General features: G+C 35.3%; 1 protein-coding gene across 1 annotated transcript in view; it reads left to right on the top strand.

Annotated features, from left to right (window-relative positions):
• The window catches only part of RFC1 (replication factor C (activator 1) 1, 145kDa), a 38,998-nt gene that overhangs the window by 592 nt on the left and 15,734 nt on the right, over positions 1-22,672 (top strand). The window contains exons 2-6 of the mRNA XM_010180646.1: positions 5,387-5,515; positions 6,992-7,067; positions 9,202-9,321; positions 21,421-21,650; positions 22,365-22,439. Of these exons, the coding sequence (XP_010178948.1) occupies positions 5,387-5,515; positions 6,992-7,067; positions 9,202-9,321; positions 21,421-21,650; positions 22,365-22,439 (630 nt within the window). The remainder of the gene's footprint in view (positions 1-5,386; positions 5,516-6,991; positions 7,068-9,201; positions 9,322-21,420; positions 21,651-22,364; positions 22,440-22,672) is intronic.

Below are 22,672 nucleotides of genomic sequence, written 5' to 3'. Positions count from 1 at the left end.
CTGACCTCTCTGAATGCAATCTGTCAAAGTTTTAACTCTTCCTTTAGTTTCAATAAGAGCATACACCAGGGCGTTTCTGCTCCTCAGTTGGATGGTGTGCAACACTTGCAGAAAAAAAATTCAAGGCGGGGGGAAAGAACTTAAAAGTCTAGAAGTAGTCGCTTTAAAATATAGTGTAGGATGCAACCCTCAGTAGGGTCTAAAATGCTTGTAAATATAAACATCTACGTGTTTGTGTATGTGCTTTCCAAAGTGCTGCTCACTTAGGCAGCCATTATAGGATGGTATCCCAGCTTAATCTCTGACTCGGATAAGTTTGCTTCTACTCAGATGCAGTCTCTGTCCAGGTGTCTTACCGGCTTAACTACAAATGCCATTCAAAGCCGGTTAGGTTTTGGACTTGCCATGGGGTTTAACCTTGTTTATGTCTTGCATCTGATGCTCAGCAATGATGGGTGATACAATCTGAGCCTTTCACAGTACTGACAGAGGTCTGCCAGCACTAAGAATCCTGAAACTATTAAACTGCGATATTTTCATAGTTTGTTAGGGGTGACTGATGACTTTAAATTTATGTATTAGGACAAGTCTCCTGTTCCTCTGCCATCACCTCTTCAGTGAACTGATCTTACTGCAAGACTTGCTTCCTCCTTTCCCACCATCCTGAGACAAAAACTTTCTCCCTCTAGGTAGTCTTCTGAATGTCACACATCTTGCAATGTCCTGGAAGAGAAAAAGACGGCTGTCGTTTTGAGGAGAGGATGAGTTGCCTCAGCTCGTTCCCTTTATAGTACTGAAGAGAAGGGCCTTTACAACATTGCTGCTGCAGCTGTGGGGATGGAGGCAAAAATACAGTGACATTAGTAACATGTAGCCTGTTCTGTGTGTGCAGTGACAGCACAAGTATATTGGAATTTAATATCATACCCTTGCAAACAGAGTTTTTTTTTTGTAGTGCCAAACATGAGTTGCCTCCATTGGGTTGGTTCTGCAGCATCTTCTCAGCTGTGCTGAACTGATGTGTATAGAGTTACACAATGAACTAATTTGTCTTAAAAGGGATTTATTTTTTTACCCAGATTAGTGGCCTGACCCAGTTCCTGAGTAGAGTGCTGTGCTGGTACAACTGAGGGAATGAATGACTGAGAGTAGGGGCTACTTGATTTGCCTCTAGCCGAAAGACATTAATTCGTGTGGCTGACGCTGAAGCACCAGCTGGTGTGTACTTAAAACTCTGATACTGCTCAAACAAAACTGTACAGTACCTGTGCTGCAGTTACCACTATTAGTAAATGTTAATTAAGTATAGTTCTTGAAGCAAGTATTACTGGTTTCACTAAAGTCACACTATAAACTTGATTTCAGTTAGTGTAATTTTTCTGGACACATCAGATGTCAGAGCTGATGTCTGCACAAAACTTGCACTTAGGCAGACTGTAAACAAATATGATGCTTTTGATGCAAGGCCCTCATGGACACACTTCAAAATACCTGAAACAAAGTACATTACTTTCTATTGCAGACAGCTAGGTTGGTGAAACTCAGTTTTCTATTTTGTATTTTGAGGTGCAAATGGAATTATGTTATTTTGGAAAACATTCTGCCTTACTGGTCACTAGTCTTCTGAAAACACTGCCTATGATGGTTACGTTGAGGTGGTTGTATCATCAAAGTGTTAGAGTAGTTGATCTTTGGTTTAGGATGCTTTTGAAATGCAGGGGGAAAAAAGAGTATAGAGTTTTTATGACTCTTTTTAACTGTCTTTTTTTGAGCTGGGCACTTATTAAAGTCTTAAAATCCACCCTGACAAACTCTGAGTAGCCAGTCTTTGTACTACCTAACAGGTTTCAGTTTCTATTCCTGCTATTCTTCTCAGTAAAACACACACAAACAAATCTTTCAGGAGAACACTTGCAACCCGACATGATTAATTGCTGTGGTCTTCTATTGCATAAGATGGAGGATTTGAAGCAGTAGTTAAAACTGGCAAGAACTGGATGGCACAGCCATTACTGAGATGATAAAATTGCTCAGCAGTAACCAGTGCACCCAGTGATAAGAAATTCTTTTTTAGTTCCACTTACTACTTCTTACTTAAGTGCAACTGCTCAGAGTTCCATGTCTTGCTGCAGCTGCTGAAGCATCCATGGTGATCCACACTAATATGGCCTTTCCTCTTTAATTTTAGCCTTCTGGGCCAGGGTACCACCTGGCTGATGACTTCTGCGGTTCTTGGGGGAATGTCCAGGAGGGAAACTTGCCAGTTGCTTTGGTACATGCCTATCCTCATAGCACAGATAAAAGCTAAGCATACACAGTTTTTCCACCTGGTGAACTCATATATGCATGGCATTATATACCCATAAGATGGTCAGTCAGAGTATGTTGAAAAGATAAACCCAGAATGAAGGCAAGTGATGCTATCTGGCATCTAGGCTTATATAATACTTTATAAATAGTCTTCAGACTTGTCAGATGAGAATCAGTCTGATAGCTGATACTGCTTAATTTCTGCAGATAGTTATGCAATGAATTAAGGATTTATCTGGAAACTCTTAATAAATGGCATGAAAAATGTGTCTCCTTTGATTCTTGGATGAAAGCTTCACTGTAAGTTAGCTGTTGTTGCACTGGGGCATACTTTTCTCCCAGGCAATTCTGCTATAGTCCAACAGTCGCTAACAAGGTTACCTTTTCTTCTGAAGAGCTGGATAGCTGCAGAAGATTGGAGGATTGGTAACTCTGAAGATGGATGAAGACTGTACATAGATGTCAGTTTTCCTTTCTAGCTTAGGGCTGTGTAGTCACTCAGAAGTAGGTGGTCACTATGGGAAATAAAAATTTGCTACCCTAAGACAAACTTTTATTCAGAAACCTCTAGGTGGCTTGTGTACTTTAATATTCACAGTATTTTCTGGAAAACTCCTTAACACAAGCATGTAACAGTAAAAGAAAAAAGCTGCCATTTCTTGAGGTCTGAAGTGCAGTTTGCATCAAGAGAACAGAACGACTTGTGTTAACATAGGAAGGCAATTTTACAATATGTAGGTGCTGTATCACCACTGTATTTTCAAAGAAAAAATAGTATTTCTGTGGATGGTGCTTTCTTAATAAATGTGTAGAAGATGCTGCTTTGAACAGTAAAAAAAGTTTTATTCCCATTTGACCGGTTAATCTAAAGAAATACTACCTGCATTATAGAAGATAGTAGCAGCTGACTGGCACCCATTTATATAAGCTGTTAATGAAGTGAGTTGTGGGAAGACAGCTTGTGAAGTTGTCCTTGATTAGACACTATTTTTTTAAAAGTTCGAAGTGAAAGTTTAGGTCTTCTTTATAGCACGTTAAACATAGCAGGGCTTATAGCTGTGGCATTAATTTTGTCAATTAAAGGTATTTATGAAGAGCTAACTGGATATGAGAACTGATGAGGCAGAAAATAATCATTTAAATGTTAAAATTTGAGCCTTAGCAGTTCAGGAACTGATATTATTCAAATAGTGGAAGAAGCTGGAGCTGACAGGTCAATTTAATGTATTTTCTCTATTAAGTCTGCTTTTCATAAACCAGGATGCAGTGGTATTTCCTATTAGAAGTCTGTAAAACCCCCTGAATCTTATTGCATATGGTGTTTGCAGAGCAGCTCACTTACTAGTTAACAGTTTTATTTAAAATACTAAAATGGAGCATTGCTATTGATCTAAAACCAATTATTCTCCAAATATTTTAAACCTAAAAGTAACAACTATAAAAAATGAACCCAAAACTTCAGAGTCACTTTATTTTGCACTGTTGTAGGAAGTATTTAAATTCTGTTACTACATAAAAGATCTAATTAGACTTAATCAATTTTTATGTTGCCTGTGTTACCTTAAGCTTAAAAAAAGTCAGTAATAATGATTGGGTAATTGAGTCCAAGAACCTACTTTGAGACTTTTTAAATAGAAGCTTTCTTCAAACCTGTTAGCTCTAGGTATTGACAGTCAAAATTTCAGAGCTCATATAGTACTGCAGTTATATTGTATGAGTACACTTAAAATCACAGAGTGTTGAAAGTTTATGCCTTAAGGCATTAATTCCATAGATGGAAATGTGTGCAGAAGAATGCTTCCCAGTCAACCACTGTCTGTTTGCTAAATCCATATTATTATGTGCCGGTAAAACTCAAAGAGTCTGAATTTTTACAGGAAACAACATTTCTGATTCTAGAAAATTGTTTTAAGCCAAGTATACTAAATAAATCTATACATGTCCCATATCTTGTGTATGCTTTCAAATGACATACTCCACTGTTTTTAAGCCCTATAGGCTCTGGTAATCCAAATCTAAACCGTCAGGGAACTGACTGGTAAGAGAAAAAGAGCCTGAAACACCCTTTGTTGTCAGTCAGACTTTTATGGAGATTTCTTAACAATTTATTCTTTTACTTCTAGTTCCCTATAATACTCACAAGCTACCCAGCTTAGCTGTGTGATAGAGAACAGCTACCAGCTGGGTAGAAGGTAGTCCTGAGCCACACCCTTTACCTGCTATATATTTAGGCCATATGCAGTGCTTGCTTTCTCTAAAATGGCTGAGGCCCCTGGAGATAGTGATACCAAGCAGGTACATGGTTCCTCAATTTCTTTTTTATAAAACTGAAATAGTAGGTTTTTTTGGCAGAAGTTAGAGTTGGTTTTGCATGTACAGTTGTGCTTTTTAAAAATTGAATCTTCTGTTTCTGATTTTACATATTTAGAAAACTGTTTATGGCTGTACTGTGGTCAGATAGTAAAGTAAGGTTACAAAACAGACCTTTTTGAGCTCCTTGTATTAAGTTCTTTCCCATTGTTTAAATTTTAATCCATTTCTTGCTGGTTAATATTTTCAGTGAGATGAGTTACTGTCCTAGATTTACGAGAAGGTAGAGGATGCTATATGTTGTGCTACTTGACTGCTTTCTAGCTCTTGGTGCTTTTTTGTCTTTCTACATTGGCCACTACTTTGTAGCTGAGTTGATAACTTTAACTATAGAAATACTTTAGGCTAGGCTTGTGATGACTAATTGGGAAAAAAAGAATTCTAATTATACGGCTGTCTTAAGATGCTGTATTTCGTTGCTAGTAGAAGTTTGTTTTGAAGTGTGTATTTGTGAAGGTCTCCAACTAAGAAACTTTTTTTAATGATTCAAAGATGAGAAAGGTGGCATCTTGTCTGAGCAGCTAGGTTTAAGTTTAACTGTATGGGCTTTATTTTTTTTTAAGTGTTAACAAAAATTCAGGGTCAACTAATATTACTGTAGTGCTGCTGCGAAAGTAACTTAAGTGCATTGCTGTTTTGTAGTGTGAAACTTCTAAGAGCTATCTGTATTTAAAATTTTATAAATCTTAACTTTCCCTTTTACTAGGATATCCGGAAATTCTTTGGCGTTGTACCTTCTGGAAAGCGACAAGACTGTGAGACTGTGAAAAAGAGTGAAAAAATTAAAAATGGTGAAGGACCCTCAAGTGGGAAGAAAAAGGAAAAGGAGACTAAGGTTAGTTTTGCATTTCTTGTTTCAGAAGTGTTTGGTTTCTCTGATTCAGGATTGTTTGTGTATCTACCATTTTTTTAAACTTGCAGTTCTAATATTCTCAAAAACCAGACTACATGTCAGTTGTTTTTCTTGACATGGGAGAAAACTGCCACTTAGTACTAACTTCTAGCAGTACAGCCTTGTAGGTGGTGAAGAAAATGGCTAATTTCAAAAATATTTGGGCTGTAAGGTAAAGGAGAGGTAGGTAGAAATTGTTATGGTTAGGTGCTAATGTAGAAGTTACTTTAACTATAGTCCACAGTTCTCTAAGTAACTCTCCTTAATTAATATTTAATTAAGATTGAGGTTTATGCGCAGTAAATGTAGGCATATCATAAAGATGTCATGCTTTCAAGTAAGGTAAAAGTCTGCGGTGTATGTGCCTTCTGACTATTTTTTTTAACCACGTGTTTTAACAGCTGAGAGAAGCATTAACACTGCATTTCTTGGATGGGATCACTTATGTAAATGTCTTGCAAAGACCAAATTCTTTAAAATGACAGGTTAAAAATAGATTGGGTTCTAGTCTCAGAGTCCTTCACATGTTAATCATCTGAACTTTAAAAGGAAGGAGGACTTTAAAATCACTTGGAGAATGTAAGTAGTATTATAGTAGGATGGAATGTTTAATGTTAAGCAATACAATGAAGTAAGATGTTATTTAAAACATTTATTTTGGCTGTATAACTTCATTGTTTCACTGTGAAAATAAAGTACCACTCAGAGTAACTGAAAGACATAGCAGTTGTTTCTAAATATCTAAAACTTTTGTCAATGTTAAAAAAAAAAATAAATTAAAAATCCTTGGTTTAATAATAGCTGCTGCTCGATGGAGCACTCTGACAGTGGTGCAATCTCTTATGTGACTTGCACTGCTTAACAGGTGAAAGGGGAAGCTGCAAGCAACCAGGATGCTGAATAGGAAATCTGTGTAGCTTCAGCTGTTCTGTATACTTTTTTTCCTTTTTCAATTTGCTATATTTTACTCTGAAGCTGGGTTGAATTCTGGTGGTTACAGTGAAACCATATCCAGAATTAAACTAAAAGTGAAAGCTGAATCCTATACAAGTAAATTACTGGTCTGTACAACCTCTGTTTTTGGTGGGACCTTGCAGTTTCTTTTCTGGGTTAAAAGTTGGAAGTGCTCAAAAATCTGTTTGATTTACTTTAATTGACATTAAATTTGAATATTTATTCTCAACATAATCATCTATGGTTTGCTCGGAGCACTTTAAGCTTTACTGCTGCAGTTTCTTCCTTATTTCTTTTGCCCTGCACACTTTCCCCTCCCCCTGAGTTAGCACAAGACTGTAAATGTAATATTGGGAAATAAATAATTTCTGTTAGAATTTGTTTGAAGCTCCTAAATTTGAATGTGTAACTGAGTAAAAGCTGAAGGACCTGTTAACTGGTTGAACTAATGACTGTTACTCTTAGGTGAATAATTCACCCAGTGAAGATGATTCCAAACAAAAGTGGACAAACAGGAAAAGAAGAATAATCTATGATTCAGGTAGTTTTCACAGTTGTTTCTGAATGCTCCTTTGTATCTTTTGCATCAGTATTAAAGGTTGATTAGGTAAATGGTATGTCTGAAAGAAATCTGAGGTTGGTTTGTTGTGGTTTGTTTTTTTTTTTTTTTAAGTAAATGCAATTATAAACATTCTCCACAATAATTATTGCTGGATAGCTAAATATATTTGATAATAATAAGAGTGCAGGTTGTAACATGCATGTAATATACAGTGCAAAGTAACTTTTTACAAAACATTTCTTAATAAAAAACCTGAAAAAACAAACCCACCAAAGAAAAAAAGTTCAGATAGTAAATTCTATTAAAAACCAGGACTTTTTTTTGGTTCTGAAGACTTATATAAATTTTGAGGAGTTTTAGGTTTCCTGTTCTGATAGGGATAAATAACATCCTGTGCTAGGTCCAGGAGGCTGATCATACATTATAATTTCACATTCCTGTGTATTGTGTGAATGTAATCTAGGAGATTATTTTGAAAGGCAAACTTGTTTCCATATGTGTCTTCTGTAGTAAAAAAAAAATCTAGTAAACGTTCATCCTATAGTTTTAAATTTACAATATAGAACATGCAGACTATAACTTAAAGTACTGCTATTGCATTCTGAAAATATTCTTTGGAATATTATAAGGGAAAACCCTTTTATAGTACATATCTTAAAAAGAAACCTCAACAAAACCAAAGCCTCAATCAAACAAAAGGGAAAAAAAAACAACCAACACCCAAACAACAAAAAGCATCCCTCACCCTCGAACAAAAAAAAGTCCCAAGCCCTTGCCTGTCAAGTTAGGCTAGTTTAATTTAAAAGCTTGAAATTTCTAGTTTAATCCTTAGAAGCTGTTATGTCATTTAAGCCCTCTCTGATTGGATTCTGGATCTTGAATGCTTGTTGTGAAACTGTGATTGCAGAAGTTTCTACAATTTTTGACTCCTACTGATGACTCTAGCTTGAATTTACAGAAGCAATCTTCTGAGCAATAGAAGATCAGTTCTCTTGTAGAAGAAAAGTGGTCGCACAAACATTTATCAGTTGTACAAAATGTACAAAAATGTGTTCAAATGTTCAGATGAACTGTTCTAGAAACAGCTCCTTTTTAGTAGTGAGGACCAGCAATAGAAATATTTCTGCGTTAAAAGTCGAAGTAATTTATAACTCAGCTGCTTCCTCTAAAATGCTGATATTGTCTGGAGACTCTGCAAGTTCTAGCCCCTTAGTAGTAGGAGAGGAAAAGTAGTAGTAGTGCTTAAAGTTCTTTAAGGTAGAAAAGTGTGTGTGTTTCAGTTTTGGTTTTCTGGTGGACACACACACAGACAGAATGGATTGAAGACATGGGACTCAAGCCAATAGTTTTTTTTTTTTTTTAAAGTTACAATACATAATAGTCTTTATCATGAAAGAAGGTAGGCTCTGAAGGGTAGCAGTCTCTTACTAGATACTTAGTTGTTTCCACTTCTTCATTATGTCCTGTTTACCCATTTGGGTGTTGGGATACATAATCCACAGTGGTGTAAGTTTGTTGTCTTGACAACTTTTCGGATATGGCCAATGGCTGGTGAGGTGAGTGGCAGGCTACCAATGTTCTCCTGAAAAACGAAAGTACAACCTCAGATCTAGTTTAGCCCATTGTTAGCTTTTGGAATAGGTGTCATAAAATACACCAACATAATACAATGCCATATAAATTTAATCAGCTTAAGGAATCTACTTTAAAAGTTTGTTGTGGTGCTTTTTTATTTTGGGGGGGTTTAAGCTATTTTTTACTAATCTGCTGTGGTACTCTTGACAGTTGTATTCCTTTTTGGAAAGGTTTTTACATAGGCATAGCAGTTCTTGAAATAAGTAACAAAATATTTACTGTTATGTAAACAAAACCCACTGTCTAGACTTGAGTTCTGACCAACTTTTCATTCAGTCATTTATATGCTGGCATAAATGATGGCTAGGCTATTAGCTGATAGAGAAAAAAGGAGCTGTGCTCTGACCTTCCATATGGTATCTTCTTCTCACTCAATTGAATATATGTGAACACATGTTACCTGATGTTATGTGATTTGTTACTTAAAGCCTGTATGTATGTGGAGGAAATCTACATTTATGTTGTGGTCAAAATACAGATTCAGAAGAGGAGGTGCAGTCAGTGAAAAAATCCAAGAAGCTGTCTGAGAAAAAAGCAGCTACTTCAAAGCTTGGCAAAGTTCTGAGGCGGGATCCTGTTGTTCATATTTCGGAGTCAGGTAATGGAAGAAAATATCATTATATGTTCAGTAGAGTGGATTATGTTACAAATGGGATGGATTGTTGGACTGATACGCTCTTATATACTCTTAAACATGACCATAAAATCTAATACTGAGGAAGACAAATTACATTCTTAAACAAGCTAACCAAAACCACTTCAGAAGTTTAGCCTGAAGTATTGTAAAGTCAGGAGCAGGGTAAAAGTAAGGTGATGCTGAGTGGTGGTTTATGTTGATTGGTGGCTTATGTTGATTGAAATAGGCATATAATTTCATGAGCTAACACTTCCCTGCTTAAGAGTGTTCCATAGATTTAGGGGACAGAGTTAAGTGAAGGAATTATTTTTAATGTAGTTAAACTGCTCACTAGCATACTTTGTGAAATGACTTTTCCATAAACAGGTTTGGAAACCTGGATTTTTAATTTACTTTGTATATAACTTTTGTGTCTTAGTTCCTTATCAACACAAACAGTTTTTCTGAAAAAACATGATTTCTCTATTAGACTTTTAGGAAGAACTGGAATCGGGGAGGGGGGGAAATAATGGTAACAAAAACTTGCATTATACCTTGTATGTACCATACTTCTCAGTTGGCTTGGATTTCAGCTTTCTAAATTCTGGATCTATTTTTACTTCTGAGGAAAGGAGTGAGTGTATTTAACCATTCCTGATAATTTTCAGGTCTTCTGTAGCCTTCTGAAAGAATTGTAACAGTGTTTAACAGTGAAGCTTTCAGCGGAGTTTTGGTTAGATTTAGACCTCTCTCTAGAAGCGGTGTAGTTAAAAGTAAACAATCTTAACTCAAGCCGTAAGTACCATTCAGCTGAACAGATAAGGGCAAATTCTAGCAGTTTGATTAAAGAGTCTTATGCATTGATTTATTTTCATTATTTGTGTGGTTGTGATTCCTTTGTACTGATTTTGGTGTTGCTTTTTTGTGGTGTTCTTGGCCCTGGTGCTCTTGAGAGGAGTTCGTAAATTGACAGGAGACATTTGTCTACTGTTACGGAGGTTTCATCCTGCCAGATTCCCAGCTCCAAAACAAAAACCTGTTTGTGGGTTTCTGCTGTCCCTGCTTCCCCTGTGTTATTAATTTTCTGTCATGCAGCAGTTTTGTTTCCAATTACTTGCATCATATTGTGCATTTTCCTCTACTAGATTTGACATATTATGGAAAAGTTTTTCAACTGCATTAGCTACTATTGTTTGATAGATGAACATCAGTTTATGTAGACTTAGTCTTATTTATGAATCAAGCCTCTGCAAAGGTAAACCACCAGCACAGGGGAAAATACTCAGGTTTCTTGAGTTCTGTAAAAACGCATCTGTAGAAAAAAAACAAAACAGAACTTTAGTATTTAGCTTAATATTTCAGTGCTTCTTGAAGATGGACTTTAACAATTGGCATCTAAAAACAGTTGGCTGAATGTGTACGCATGTGCACTCTTTGTTATGTAGAGTTGTGTGGGTTTTTTTAAAATACTTTGAAATACATGTGAGAGCTAGCATCTTCAGGGCTGGTTTTGCTACTGTTGCTCTTTTATTCCATCTTAACTAAGAGATCTGTTAGTGGCACTTAAGTGAAGATCAAGACTACATGCAGACACAAATAATTCACTTAAGATTCTGATGACAGGATGAATTTGATTCCCAAGTTACTGAATGTCACAGATTGGAAGCATTTTAAATTTGACTTGGCTAATTTCATAAATTAAAGTTTTTTGAATGTTCTACTGTTCATTGTTGATAACTTCACAATTTAAATCTCTAGTCATGTTAGGTTCATTCTTTTCTGATTTGCTTTTAAAACATAAAGGTCTCTTTCTGCACTGGATAAATTGTAATTTCACATTGATCTGTTATAATGCAGATAAGCTTAGGTATTTTAATATTGGATATGCTCTGATCACAGTGCAGCACAAGCTGTATAATTTCTGGAGAGCTGCAACACTGGGTGGACACATTTTGGTTGTGATGGTATTTCTTCTCTCTGCTAACTAAACTTAGGCTTTAAGTGAGAAAGGCTAATGCGTTTTGTCAATGGCTGCTGTGATTATATGTGCTTACTGTGTCTGCTCAGAGTTCGACTGAGGCTGTAACTCTCAGGTATTCTGTATTTGTCTCCTAGAGTAGAGTTCTTTACTAGTCGCGGTACTTCTTCTGTATGGAGTCTTAGAAACTATGATAAAATTAACAGACTTGAATACAAATCTATTTAGATAAAACTTTTATTTTTTAAGTGTTAGAATTCCAGGAGTTCTTTTGTGATCTGTCTTTGAGTTTTAGGATACTTACTTTGGAAAAGTGGACGCTATCCCTGGGTGTACACCATTTTTTTTCTTGTAAGATCATTGCTGAACGTGAACATTGCCTCCCTGTAATCTTATAATGTATTTTTAAAGCAGTATTGTTTGCTACAGTATCCCATTACAAGTATGGCTTAGCTGGGTTTTTTCAGTACCACCTTCTTCCTCAGGATCTTTTCAGAATCACTCTTTGTAAGACTGATAGTTCTTATTTTACTTGTCCTAGATATTTGACCTGGCACTTAGCTGTACTATGTTATGTATTCAGTTCAGCTCAGTTTTCCAGAGTGTTCTGAACACTTATCTTATTTGTCCTTACTCAAAACTTTGCTTCCTTCAGGTTTTGCCAGCAATTTTTTCTTAATAAAAAGGATCTCTAATAGCATTGATCCCAGAGTAGATAAATTATCAGATTCCTGGGGAATAAACAGTATATATTTAGGTTTATTATGCAATTCAAGATGGTGTAATCCAGTTTTTCTGCGTAGGGATACCATGGGAACAGGAGTCAAGGTTATTAGTAAAATACCTGAAAACCACGGTTCAAGGTTACTATTATCTAAAGAGTCTTAAGTACACATAATGTTGACTTAATAGTATATAACTAAAACAATGCTTTTATAACCTTGAGATTTAATGTGTGAATTTTGCTAACATTTAATCTGTATGAATTGTTTCTTTAGTTTAATAGAGCTGTCAAGCTGAGTAAGTTTTAGTGGTACTGATACAGCTCTTGTCTTGAGATAAACATGTTTTACAAGAACACGAATATAGAAATAGATAGAAAAGATACTAATGAAATTGGTAGACATTTGACCTTTTCTTGTTTTTAGTGTTGTGCAGTTGAAAATTTAAATTAAGAATACACTTTTTGGACTTGCTGAAAGACCAGAATCTCATTCCAAGGGCTCTGTCTGTGGTAATGTGTTTGAAAGAGCCTTTTGGCATCAAGTAGTCGGTAGAAGCTTGGTGGTTAATTGCCTCAACCTATTTTTCAATTTCATAAAAACCTTCATGGTGGTGCTTGAATTTCTTTTCAGCTCTTACATAATTATGTGGGATACAGCCTTCTTGAAAAATGCTGGGGAAATGTAACATTTTGGTTTTGGTAAGAGTGAATTAATGAGATTATTGTGTTGCTCTGTCTCTTATTAGCTTGTGAAGTTGCACTTTGTAATTCTACAAGAAAGACTTTATTCTAAAAATAAACTTAATTTAAATAAGTATTTAGTTTAATGATGGCCAAAGATAGTGTAGTTATTTTCAGGCAACAAAGGAAAAAAAGAAGTGCCTTTTCTATTGATAGAACAGTCTTAGTGGGTTGGGAAAAAATCCAAATGTTTCTTGTACTTGTTAAAATAACACTTTGACTGTTTAATCAAGTATGGAACCTTGAGCTTTGTTTGTGGAAGATGAGCTGTTATGATGTGTCGAACCTCATCTGATTTCATCACAGGTGGTTATTTGGCAGGATTTGTGGCCTCACTTTTAGTGAGTACTTAATCTTTCATATACATTGTGTAGAGGTAATTATGCATATGTAACAGTTGCCCTGATTGCTTGAATATTGCAAAATAGAAATTTTTGTTGGAAGGAAAAAAAAAAAAGCAATGCCTTGTTCTAGTGGTAGGCTGAATGATTTATAAAGCCAGAAAAAATGAAGTGGGAGAAGCTGAGTAGGATTGCAGGTTACTGAAAAACTTCCTTGAGAGCTCAGAAGAGAGGACAAGAATTGCTTGTGAATGTGCTTGCTGAATATAACTCTTAACATGACCCTCCCCAGTATTCTCTAAATAAAGGGAAACAACAGATTAGATGTTAGATTTTGTTTTTAGTAATGGGCAGGTTGTTGCATTTATTTTTATAAGTAGATGGTCATCTTTTACTGTTTCTCGGAGGTGTTTTAAAAGATGTTCTGGTCAAGCAGCTGGCTAGCTGTTCTGCTGTGCAGCTAACTTGATATGTTTGAATTGCAAAGTAATTGGTTTAATTGTCAATTTATTTTGAAGAAACTTTCTGGAAAAATAATTTTCATGTATACCTCATGCTTGTTCCTTCTTTTACAAATGGCTTCTGTGTGAAAGCTATTGATTCTTTAGGTTGCTTTCAATATTTTAAAGCCCAAACTATTTAATTTGGATGCTGGAATGAACACTTTTTAATCTCTTTATTGCCCTGGAAAGCAGTGTGAAGTGAATTCTCCTTTTTCTGGTAGCTGAATGCAGAAGTTAACTTGGATAAGTGTAGTAAATCTATTTTAGATTAAGGAACTGAGATGTCATCCTTAACCCAGTGTTAATCTGCAGTCTTTTTTTTAATTACAGAAATATAGAGAAATATGCACACATTGTAAATATATTAAGTACCTCGTGTGTGATTTTACACATCTTGGAACTTCAGTGTTGTGTGCCAAGTCTTTGATGTGCATCTCTTATTTTCAAGCTGAGCCCTGACTTTGATTTTCTCACACAGATACTTTGGCTCCTTGTGCCATCAGTGTGGTGAAACACAAGGGTTGTGTTTTGCTGGTTATTTATGGGCTAGGTAGCATAGGGAAGTAGAAACTGAGATATTTTGAAAGGCGAGCATTTAGAATAATAGTACCATGAAAATTGTAGTGTAGGGAACTGCCTTTTCCATCAAGTAATGTCTGTTTTCCTTTCCATCTCCAGAACGTCTTGTTGAAGATCAGGTAGATTAGTTTTCTAATGCTTAACCAGATTTCAGTGTTTTTAGTCCTGTAAGTGCAAATGAATCTTACTTCTGTGCTGTGTGTCCTACACAAGACAGCACATTTTTAATGTAGGACCTAAAGTCATAACATGGAGGTAGTACTTAGTAATGTAAAACTTTATAAAAATACCAACTCACACAGGTTATTTCTGTTTACAAAGTCACTCTGCCATTGCAAAAAGTAACACATTGTGTATTACATCAGTAATTCATATACTGTTAGTGTAGGTATTTTAGTGGTCTTGATACAAGTAACTTATTTGCAGGCAGCTTTTTTTCTTACACAAGTTACAATTCAGATTTCACATAAATTTTCTGGGATTTTATAATGGTGTAACTTATGTGGTACACCTATAATGTTATAACTTTGTAATTTTTCAATGGTTAATTTTTTGAGAAGTAGGAGATTTTTACCAGTTTCTTGCAGGTTTTCAATTATTTTCACGAAGAATGTGAAAATGGATGGCAAACTGTTGTGTTTAAGTATATGCGATGTTTTCAGAAGATTAAAAAGATTTTCAGAAGTTTTTGCAGTTCACATTGTGAACTTAGATTCAATGTGCAGTTTTCTGCTTTATCTAGTCCCATTACCTTAGAATAAAGCTATGTTTAATATGAAATCAGTGTGTTAAGGAAGTAACAGAACCTGCTTTATTTACACTTTAAAAAGTGTAGTTATTGTTCAGTAAATGTAGTGGTATAATTTAAAATAGAAAAATGTTTCCCAGTGCTTGTGCAATGAATTCTTACCTCTCATAAGTTGTGGTCTTACATGTGGTGTTATTTTAAATAAAATTTTAATACCTGTCAAGTTTTTGAAGAGGCTTTCCAGTGAAGGCTTTGGTTTGCATGTATTCAGTAATATTACAGTTCAGTTTTTTGCATTGTTGTTTTAAAAATCTCAGCATGAAAGTTTTGGATTGCTTGTACGTTTTTTTAAATTAAAGGCTTCAAGATTTTTTTGAAAAAAACCTTATAAAACCCCCAAACATGCTATATGTCTTGCTTGCTTGTTTGATGAGCTGAAGTGCAATCTTTTAGAGGTCTCCTTAACAGTAGTGTTTTGACTTAATCCTTTAAGAGTGCATCATTAACTCCTTACCTTTGTAAGTCTCTTTTTTAAATGCCAGATAAAACTCTCTCCCCCAAGTAACTCCAAACCAAAATTAAAAAGGTTCCATGCTGTTATGAAAACACAAAGCTTACTGGAACCATTCCAGTTTTACTCTTTTGAAAGAAATGTACATCTCCCTGGCTTTTTCTGTTATCAAAGATAAATTATATTTTTCTGTTGAAGCTGGTACCAGACTGTCTTTTGTTTATCATTTGTAAGCTCTCTGTAATTTTTATCATAGTTGATATTGATTGCTATGTTCTACATAAATCAACTTAAACACAAATGTAATGTTTTGCTGTCACTCGACAGGTTCATTCTTCAGAATAGTGGCCACTTGTGTAACTGCTCTTGTCTGTTAATCTGCTGGATTAGTTTAAAATGTAAAAGAGGACTCATTTGGTTTGATTGTTTGTTATCTAGTTCATTTTGAACAGGACACTGTGTCCTGAGTGGCAGCTTGAAAAAATGAATGAATGAATGAATTTATACTTGCCTGGGTTTTTTTCAAGTTACTTGTTTCCCGTTTCATAATTGTTCATTTGGTGTTACTGAATATTCCTATCATGCAGGTAACTTTAGACAACTAAACGGAACATGAAATTTCATTGCATGGTGAGGGTTCAGATCTGCTTTTGTGAAATGATAAACCTGCTGTTACGGTAAAAATGACCAGATCAAGTGAATAAAACTCTCTATAATAAACTGAAAAGAGTTAATGGACTGATAAATTCTAATTGCATGACAAGGCACTACATAGTTGTTTCTATGGCAACAGTATTTCATTTGGAAGAAGTTGCTGTAATTGATGGTTTTGCAGATGAAAATAATCCAAAACGTCTTTCTAAAGTTACTTTTAAAAGATAAATATACATATTTGACTAAGAGTTTTATTTGGTATATACTGGACAAAAGGGTATCACAGGCTATGTAGTTTGGCATTAAAGTGTATAGTTACAATTAGACATAGCAGTTACGGCATTGCGTTCTTTGATCCCAGAACCTTTTTCCCTTAAAGTACAAAATACGACAGAGGCAACTTCTTGAAATTATCTTTGATAATTGGAAAATCCAGATATAAATTGATTTCAGAGGAGTAAAACTGGAATGAGTCTGGTAAGCTTTGTGTTTTTGTAACAGCATGACGATACAAGCGAAGTACTAACAGTTGTGGTTTAAAGTGCATGTTTGTAGTACATTTAAGATCAATTAGCTTGTTGAGAAATGACATAAAAAAATCTAAATGACTACAGACTGGTTTTTGAAATGCAGGTTGCAACTACTATTTTTTTTAAATGAGGAGGAAGATAGAAAAAAAGCACTTTGCTAGTCACACATGGTGTCTGTTCTTTTTGGAAAGAATTATGGGAATTGAATTTGAACAGACTTGCTTTTTTTGAGAAGTGGTGATTATCTTAAAGATGATCTTCTTAAAGATCTACTTTAAGCAAAAGGTGAATATAAAACTCAGTCCTACAAAGTGTTGGGTCTGCTGAGTGACCAATGCACACTGTGACCAATGCACACTGAAAATACTTAGAACCCAATACATTGACTTCTTTCCATACAAACACTTTCTCCACCCTGGATTTTAGCTTGGACAGCAATACTTCCTGCTCTAGACTGCAAGTTCTTCAGGACAGGAACTGTTTTAAATACCCGTGCAGGTGTGGTGCCATTGAAACTGAAGCAGGTCTAGAATATTGTAATTTTTATACAAGTAATGTAGGTTTAAGGACTTTTAGTTATGACATAATCCTTTAGCTTCATTTAGAAATCCTTATGTAGTAGTCTACAAACACCAATTTAACATATGCTTATCATAGTAAGTACGAGTTATTTGTAAACTGTAGATGCCCTGCCTATATGTGAAGTTGGCTTTATAACATCGTAGTAAGAGGTTGTCTCTGCCTTAAATATTTTGTATTTGAAACAGAATAGGAACCAGGGAATTATGCTCTATACTGATGAGGAACTCAACAGTACAGAAATCATAAAGTTGAATGAAGTACGTTGTTTCGAAGGTCATCTGAGAATTTGTCCTATGCTGCTTGTTGCCATTGTCTCTACCTGCAGTAGATTGCTCCCTTGTTAGATTGGTGGAGGTAATTCCTGAACCTGAGTCTTTTAAAATAATCTGAATTTAAACATATACTTAAAATGGCCTAGGTAGTTTTGATAGAGCTCAATTAGGGAACAACTGCAGATGTTGCTCTGCAATCATCAGGTGAAAGACTATTGAAAAAGGATGAGGATAGAAAGAGGAGGAGAAATAACAAACAGTTACAGATGGGCTGCAGGCATTATTTTATTAACCTAATTGTGCTACTGCCAGAACAGTACATAAAATGAAAGCCCGATGTGCTTTAATGTCATGGAATAGTTCTTGAAATCCCCAGGATTTAACAGTTGTTGTTTGTTGCTAGGGACGTTTGTGCTTGTACATTGCCTGGCATGATCAGTCCCTGCTTTGTGTATAATGCTTGCATCCAGAATAATTGAAAGCAATCTCCTGGTTGTCACATACGTCTCTTCCATTAATCACACTATTAGCTTTCTCTTTGTCACAACTACTTAGTTTCCAGAAAACTCAACTAGAATACGTGGTCTAGACTTGTGTTTCTAATTGAGAGATAATCCCCAAAAAACACTAAATGTGTATGCTCGGCGTATTTTTTCATGGTATGGCACGCAAAAAATGCGTTGATGTAAACAGGAAATGCTGTTCTTGGAATGGTGGTGTTTTGCTATACAAAGATTTTTTAAAAAGTAATGTAAATGATAGAATTAATTTCTGTTTCTTTGTGAAGTCTGTGCCCCCATGTAAGGCATCTCAGCTGTTCACCGAGCAATTGCTATAAGAATACAATTAATGTACAGTTTTTATAAGTTAAAATCCAGCTTTTGATTATTATTTTCCTACAAATTATTGGCTTGCTCTTATGGATGAGAATGCCTAATTCCTTTTACAGGCGATGTGTTCAGAAACATTGCCATGAATAGTCCAGCAGCAATACTGGGATTCTTGATATTTTCAAAGTGGTGGATAAAGTCACCTTCATGCTCGTAAGGAAACTGAAAGTGTGCAACTGATTAAGTTTGCTGTTCACTTCTGTGGAAGTAGGCATGCAGTTTGTTTCAAGGAAGAAGCATTAAGGTTTTACTGAAAAAAGTTGATGTTCTTAAGTATTTGAAATACCGGCAGTACCTGGAGATCAGGCAAACTTGTGATGTGCCTAGGGATTTCCTGAACCTGGGAGAAAACTGTAGCCTGGATATCTGTCCCCTGAGAGCATCTTTTGAAACCCACTTAACAGAATCACTGTGGTTTTGTCTCCTAATGACCATTTTCATGTTCTCATTCTACCTTTTCTTTATTTACCTCTATAGATGACTGTTCATAAGTGCTCTGAGTCTCTTGTTCTTTAGCTACCACTTGCAGTCAGTAAATGCTTCTAATCCTGTCGTTTCTAGGAAGGACCTAATTAAATCAAAGCTCTAATTACTGGTAATACTTAGTACTAGCATCATAAAAGGATGTGTATTTGAGTAATTTAAATTAAAACCTAATTATATTTACTCTGTTTCTTTCTACTAGAGAGAAAGCAGTATGCTGTTGTTTTGTTGTTGTTTAAATAGTTACGAGTGAATCATAAAAAGAATCAATATTGCATGCAGATCTTCTGATAACAATAGTGACGAGTAAAGATTCTTTTCTAGCATGGAGCAGCTTAGGAAGAGCTGGTAGTAGGAGGGGAGCAGGATGAGATTTGTATATATGACTTGTAATGGGTACATTTTAGTCCTGCAAATGTATTTTCTTGTTAAACTGAAAAATTTAGAAGCAACAAAAATATTTCTGAAATTAAGTTTGAGATAAGCAGTCTCCTGTTCAGATCTCAAACTATTGTAAATTGTAAGTCTAAGGCATCTAATGTCCAAATCTCTCAGATTTGTAATAGTTTGTTAAATTGAACTAAACTTAGTAATAAATTACTGCTGCCTAGGGGAAGTAAATTGTGTGGAGAATAGTAAAGCTTTTAGCTTTGTGGTAAAACTCCCTGCTGTCAACTGAGAGACATTGAATTTTTTTCTTCTATATATTGCTTTGTGAATTGAATTGGATAAAATGCCGCTTTCCTGTAGATAAATTTTTTATCCGTAGGCATTCTTGATTTAAATGCTGAACTAATTTCTTCCCTTACAGATGTATCTGTGTTTTATTTTTCTTTCTCTCATTAACTATCTCTCCCAGGATTAATCAGGATCTCCACTTGTACTTGTTATATTCTGCTCAGTAATTTTTCAGTAGCAGAGTTCAGCCTAAAACACTCTTGTTACTACTATCTGTTGAGAAAAGGTATAACGAAAAATAGTTTCTCTCTGTATTTGTCTAGTATATAACAAAAATATAGATGACATCATCTAAACTTAGGGAAGTGATTAAGGAAACAAATTTTTGTGTGGAAAAAAAAATGGGGACTGAAATTAGATTATTGGAAAATGTCTGATTTAGAATTGAACTTGACAGTATTATCACAAAAATACATTTAGAACATTTTGTGTTGAGGGGAGTGTCTAAAATGTCTCTATTTTGAGAAAAGTAAAACCAGACTTCAGTTAGCAGCATGCAAATGAGACAGCCTCTGTTTCTGTTCCTCTCAACTATTTGCGCTTTAATCTTTCTGTGTCTAATGTTCATTTTAGGTGTTTTCTTGCATTTTGCTTCTTAACCTTCGCATGCTTTGAGTTTTTAGAAGATTTTGCAAAGAAAGTGCTATTATTACTAATCAAGAAGCTTGACCAGTGATGCTTGTCTTCTGTGCTGTCATATTAATCTAATCATTTGGCAGTGATAACTGTTGGGTCTTGTATGCTTCAGTGATAGGGTTTCATTTGTGTAACTGTCAGCGAGGCTTCGTGACATCACATGACTCTTTGAAGTCCTTGGTAATCTTTTCAGTTGATTGACCGAGTGAAGAGTTTTGGTCCAGAATAAATAAATGGCCATCAAACCCTCTTTGTCTTTTTCACTGCTGGGAAGACAGCTAGAAGCTACTATAGAAGAGTCCTAAAAAGAAAGATTGAGGTTTTGTTCAGTGGTCTGTGGGCTAATTCCTAATGAAACCCTGTGTGCCATTTTTCTTCCTTTTAAATTGAAAAATCTATTTTGTATGCTGACCTCTTGTCCGCTTCCTGTGTTCTGTGAAATGGCTGCATTTTGGTGAGATGGGTTTTGATTGTACTGGAAGAAGAGTGTGTTTAAATGCGGAAATACAGAGCATGTAGAATAGCTCAGAATCCCTGACTGAAAGGGGGGGAAAAAAAAAAAGGTGTTGAAAGTGTTTTTGCTAAAACATTCATAAGCTCTGAGCAGTGCTTTACAAATAACTGGTAAGCTTATTCAAAAAGCTGTTCTAATACTTTCCCCTAATTTATAGCCTGATACTGAGAGATTCTTAAGAATGTACAAGTCTACAAAGCCTGTATTAGCTGCTCTGTTAATGAATGGTATGGAGTAATAAAGTAAATGTAGCTTTATGTTTCACATTTTATTTGAAGTAAGAGTTGTGCTGTTCAGTTTGAGGAAAGGCTTCAAATTTCAGTGACTTAGATTTTCTGCTTATCACCTTCCCTATGTAAGAAGGAAAGGCATTTTTTGTGAACTTCTTTGAGAGGTAATATATGAACACAAGAAATGAATTTTATGTGTCTTTATTTCAATACTCAGTGTATTTAGGCTTTAGTTGTGGTGTTAAGGATGCTAAATGTGTTATGCAACTCCGCCTTTTTTTTTCTCTCTTTCAAATAACTTCTAAACACTTGTAATATTTTCTTAGGATCTGAGTTGATCTAATTTGCCAAAATAGTTCTCTTGACAGTTCTCTTACAAGTACTTCAGTTCCATATACCAGAAGTAATAAATAATCTTGGTGTTTAGATGAAGAAGATGACTTTGTCAATAAAAGAATTTCCCTGAAACCGAAGGAGAATGGGACATCAGTGACCGGTTGTCCAGGAACAACTACAGTGAAGGAGGATGTAAAAGCACGAACTAAAAGCAAACCATTATCTCCAGTCAAACAGACTCCCATCTCTGCACTCGATTACTTTGGGACAAGTAGTGTCCAGCGATCAGAAAAGAAACTGGTAGCAAGTAAAAGGAAAGAAGTGAGTACTGATGGTGTTCCTTTAGGCTGCTTATGTGTCTGAGAGCAGATCAAAATGGGCAGTTAAATGACTGCAAGGAGGTACTTAACTGCTTATCCTACTTAATGTTACTTTTGAATAACCACTCAAGTATAAGTTCAATTCTGATGATATGTGGAGACATATCAAGTCCTCAAATGCAATTTTATAGTAGCATTTCCATGTTTGAGAAGATAGCACAAAGTTGAAAGTAGTATTTTCTCTATTGCTTCTTCTCAGGTGACTTTTCTTGAAATTAAGTAGTTTTCTGAGATTAGTGAGTGAATAGGATAGCTTATAGTTGGGAGCAGGAGGGAGAGGAATGAGACTGTTATCCCAAGCTTTATGCTACATATATTTATGGAATAAAAAAGTTCTCAAATAAAGTATAGAGGAAATAAAAAAATCACAATGTAGCTGTTGATTTGTTTTTCAAGCTGGCCAACTCTGATAGCTTCAGACATGTCCAGCGTTGTTTGAACCATGATATAACATGGTTTTGTTTTGAATAGTAAAATCTCTTGAAGACAGCCTTGTTTAATAATGTGTAGGTTAGAGAGTTAGGAATAAAATGCTTCGTGTTCATTCCCAGTCCTGTTCTAGAAGTATACAAAACTAATCCATGCAGATTAAATTATTATCATTTACACAGTACTGGGGAAACTGAACAGTTGGTCTTTTTTTTCTTGAATATAGCCTTCACAAAGCAGAGATGGCACAGAAGATGATGAGGCCATTGCTAGGCAACTGCAGCTTGAGGAAGATTCGGAGGTAAAAGCTCTGTAAATTTGTTGCTCTATGCCAAGAGTGGTTTGTTTAACTTAAAATTGTTTTTCCTTTAGATATTAAGATGGACTGTCCATATATGCTATAAATAAGTGTAATAAAATTAATCTGTATACTTAACTCTTGCATATATGTGCAAACACAGTCACACAGTTATTTTATGGTGTAATTATTATAACTGAAATAATGTCTAATGCCATATAAATAGAGCATCTTAA

The sequence above is a fragment of the Mesitornis unicolor genome, unplaced genomic scaffold, assembly GCF_000695765.1.
Source record: "Mesitornis unicolor isolate BGI_N332 unplaced genomic scaffold, ASM69576v1 scaffold11330, whole genome shotgun sequence".
Taxonomy (NCBI): Eukaryota; Metazoa; Chordata; class Aves; order Mesitornithiformes; family Mesitornithidae; genus Mesitornis; species Mesitornis unicolor.
The sequence above is the reverse complement of the archived record's forward strand: the minus strand, read 5'-3'. Positions and strand labels throughout refer to the sequence as shown.